Source organism: Propithecus coquereli, unplaced genomic scaffold (assembly GCF_000956105.1).
Source record: "Propithecus coquereli isolate 6110/MARCELLA unplaced genomic scaffold, Pcoq_1.0 Scaffold10, whole genome shotgun sequence".
In the NCBI taxonomy this organism is placed as follows: domain Eukaryota; kingdom Metazoa; phylum Chordata; class Mammalia; order Primates; family Indriidae; genus Propithecus; species Propithecus coquereli.
Window position 1 is genome coordinate 2,664,989 of NW_012133858.1, and position 4,437 is coordinate 2,669,425.

At 31.1% G+C, this 4,437-nt stretch overlaps 1 protein-coding gene across 1 annotated transcript in view; it reads left to right on the forward strand.

Moving 5' to 3' along the window:
* Positions 1-4,437, forward strand: part of STXBP5L (syntaxin binding protein 5-like) — a 386,990-nt gene that overhangs the window by 150,780 nt on the left and 231,773 nt on the right. The window contains 1 exon segment of the mRNA XM_012640519.1: positions 4,111-4,146. Coding sequence (XP_012495973.1) covers positions 4,111-4,146 — 36 coding nt within the window.

Genomic DNA, 4,437 nt, shown 5'->3' on the forward strand with positions numbered 1-4,437 from the left:
AACAAATATAATATTAGTACATACTATAAAACTTTAAAACAAATTCAATATTAGTACAAATGTGTAGATGTATTATTTGTGTTCAGTTGAATGCTGCTAAAGTAATCGAGAAGAGTCTGTTATCTTAAGCAGATCAAATATTTCACCACTTTTGTAATGTTGTTTTCATATTCATTTACTTAACAAATCCTTTTCAGAGTTAAAATTACTACCTGAACTAGTGACTTATACATATTTATAAGGTCTATACTTTATGATTTCAAGACTAATAAAGAGTATTAAAAGATGTATATTATAAAGAAGGATAAAACTAGGAGGAATTAAAGAGGCAAAATAAGGCACTTTTATTAATATTTTCATAGTATGATCTTATTCATATGATTTAGCATAGGATGGCCTCTACCATTTTTGTAAATAAATACTGTTTGAAAGACTTAATATGTGTCTCTGAAAATGTTCTTGAAATATCTTCAAGAAATTATTAGGAAACAACATGCCATCACCTCCTGAATGTCTCTCAATTTATTTAGACTGAATTTCCAAAAATGTGTTCCATGGAATTGTAATTCCCTTGTGGTAGATAGAATTTTAAATGCCAACTTTCAGTCTCCCAAAATTGTCTTTTAATTTCTCTCTACCTCTCGCGATACATTAGAAAATGCATGCCACTTCCTGTTGCTATATGCCGAATGTATGGGACAATACTAAAATATGCATTTAATTAAGAAGAACCATTTCATAAGTACAATTTTAGATCATGAATTATAACACTGTATTTTCTAAGTATGACAAATGTAAGAATTATTTTTTAAAAATATGAGATTATTTCTAAGTCCTAACTTGAAATACATTTCATTCAATGTTTCTTTTTCAGCTTGTCTCTATCTTTAGTGTGTTTCCAAAATGTATATATTGGTTATTTGGATACTGGAACACATTTTCCGTAGAAATAATGATGTTTGCAGAATACCTTATAAAGTAGCAGTATAGAACTAAATTGTCATTAAAAAATATTTCTATGGGAAAATGTATTTCAGGTTATAGTACAGAAATAGCTGTTTTTTTAGGAAAGCCCCAACATTTGAAAAAGGTAACCCCTTTATCCATATGTGATTAAATTTTGAGCATGAAATTTATAATTAAATCTTATGTTTAAGGCTGTATTTAACAATCATTCAAACATTTATTGAGCACTATTATGAGATAGACACTAGAAGCAACTATGAACTAAGAAGACACAGGTTCTGTTCTCCTGGGACCTCCAGTCTAATGAAATTGAGATTAAATAAAAAGGCCATTATAATATATTGGAAATGTAATATGGTAATTCCACAAGAAGGACATCTGATATAGACATAGGGTCTCAGAGAAGCATCTGTGAAGGAAGCCACATACATTTATGCTGAGATCTGAAGGATGAGTTGATTCAGTTAGATGAGTAAAAAATAGGGGACAGAGGTGACAATGTTCCAGGCAGAGGGAACAGAATATGCAAAGGATGGAATGTAAGACAATTTTTTTCACTTTCAGAAATTTTAAGTACTATAGTTTTTGGTTGGAATGGCTAGGGGAGAGATTGCAAGAGATAAAGCTGGGAGGTAATCAGGATATATAACATGAAAGGTTTTGTAAGCCAATTTGAGAAGTTTGGACTTACTTAAGGCCACTAGAGAGCTAGATTTTGAAGGGCTTTGAGTAGAGATTTGTCTTGATCAGATTTATATTTTAGGAATACTACTCTGAATGCAGGTATAGAGAAATGATTAGAAAGAGGAAAGACTGTATTGGTAAAAATTATAATGGTGGTTATAGGGGTAGACATAAGCTGAGATATTAAAGAAATATTTACAAGGTAGAAGAGGAAAGAAAAATAAGGCAAACTTACAGGTGAAACCCCCCTCCCCCCAGTGTTTGGCTTGAGCAACTGTGTGTTGCTCAATTAGTGAAAGAGTACAGGAGATTGAATAGATTAGGAGTAAAATAATGAGTTCAATTTTAGGTAGGTTGAGTTGTATGTGTTTGTAATACATTCAAATGGAGTTAGTATGGAAGAGTGGTAGGAGGTAGGATATATGGATATGAAGGTAATGAGATAGATCAGAATTTACACGATTGTTGAAACCATGAGAACAGATGAAATTGTGAAGAAAATTATATAGAGAAGAGGTAACAAACTAGTAGCCATTGAACCAATTATTAATATGACTCACAGGTATGTTTTATTTGGCCCTCAGATTATTTGAATATGTTATGAATTATTAGTTTCTAATATTTGAAAGTTGGTAGAATGAAATGAAAATTTGGATTTCCAGCTTATCATGAAAGGAATTTACGATGAAACAATCCTAGTCTAGCATTCTTGCATGGCAATAATCAACTGGAACTGAGTAGCAGCTTTCCTTTTGTAAGTGGATAACATGCTATCCACTTTGGCACAGTTCTTATTTAGCCTATTTAACTCATTTGAAATATCTGCATGGCTCCTGTAGGCTTTTGAATTCGTGACCACATAGTATATGGGAATAGATGGCAGTTTAGGACAGAATACCAAGGAGTACCAATATTTAAGATATGGGAAGATAATGAAAAATCCACAATGGAAACTATCAGGAAGCCTGTTGTGGTGCAAAGGAGGGAGAGAAATAGGGACACCTAGAAGAATTACCAGGTATTGTTTAGATGGCTAGTACATGAATTTGAGTTCATTGATAATTCTATCTAAAGTAATTTTCCTGGGATTTTCAGAATCCAGAGTCCACAGATGCTTTTTTAAATCTTTTAGGTTAATTTCTCATGACCATAAGTTTTGCCAGGAGCACTTTGTGGGATTTGGAAGTTTAATGTTAGGGAAAAAGTCATAAGAAAAATAGTAAAATGTTAATAGTCATTATCTCTAGGTAGTAAATACTGTGAAAGCTTGTTCCTTTTAACTTTGATATCTTCTAAGTTTTTAAAAAATAATAAATAATATTTCTTCTGTAGTCTGAAAAAGTCACTGCCAAATAACAGAAGTTTAATGCTAGATTATTTTCTGAGCTAGAGTGTTTTGTAGAATCTGAGAATCTAAATGGAAGAGTCTTAACATATGACCTAACTAGTGTTTCCCAAAATATATTTCAGTAATTCCTTTCATCTAATCAATGAAAAAGGATTCAGTGGACCAATAATTTTGTAAAATATTGAAGGTTTATAATGCTTATTTGTATAGTACAGTCTCTAAGACGTTTTATGGGAAAAAAGTATTTAACTTTGTTTAATTGAGGGTTTCCCAAACTTTTTCGATATGGAACACTCTGTATGTGAAACATCTTATGTTTCTACTGGTTTACCATTGAGTACATTTTGGCAAATGTTGGTCCAATCAAACCAAAGAGACAGATAAATGTTTGTGGTTTGTTGGTTATTATTAGTTCCTAAAGGATAATTTAAATACATTTTCCCTTATCAGAGGGATTTATATCTTTATAGAACACTGCATTTATATGTAAATGATGTGTTACATATAAATGTGGAAAGAATTGCAGAAAGCTCTGTAGACTTTTTATGAAGCCCTTTTTAATTTCTTTTCTTCCTACATATATTCTAAAATGCGAATAGTAACTCTGATTTCTAATTATCACAACAATCATATTTATTGAATGTGTACTATGTTTGCCATTATATTAGATACTATATATATATATCATTTCTAATCTTCACGATTATTCAGTAGGATCAGTGCTATTATTTCTATTTTTAGATGAGAATAGGCTGAATCTACTAAAAAAAATTCAGTAATATCTAATAAATCTGTGTTTATTCCCCTAGGTCACATTGAGGAGTCAGTATCAGGAGATCCTAGAATTAATTTATCACTTTTTTCTGATTCCAAATAGTCTCTATGATTTAAATCTTCTTCACTATATTGTAAAGAATCTTTGATGCTTTTCATGTGTACTTAAGAAATAAAGTGAAGCTCTATCAATATAACCATAATAGAATTAATCTGGCACAGTTAGGTCATGAAGAAAGGCTATGCAAAATTGAATAATAATACATCTCTGGTCATATTAGATCATATCTTGTTTAACCATGACATACATAATCATATTGAGCAATGACATAAATTAGACTAGGAATTATAAAGGAAGCATGCCACATCTCAGAGTGGAATAAATTTAAAGTCAAATTGACAGAGCACAGGTCCCTTAAAAATATGCTATTAGAGTCATAATTATCTGTTATTGATTATGCTAGATAATGAGATAAATGAGATATAAGTAATGAACTAGGTTTCCCCAATTTGTCAATTTTCTGTAAAATGGCTATCACTAGAGTGAGTTTCTTTTTAAATCAAAGGTGCCACTGTACTTTTCTTTAGGGGCACAATCAGAGGAGATTTCATGTCAAAGGAAATCTTAAATCAGGTATGTACTTTGAAACTTGATTGACACAGGT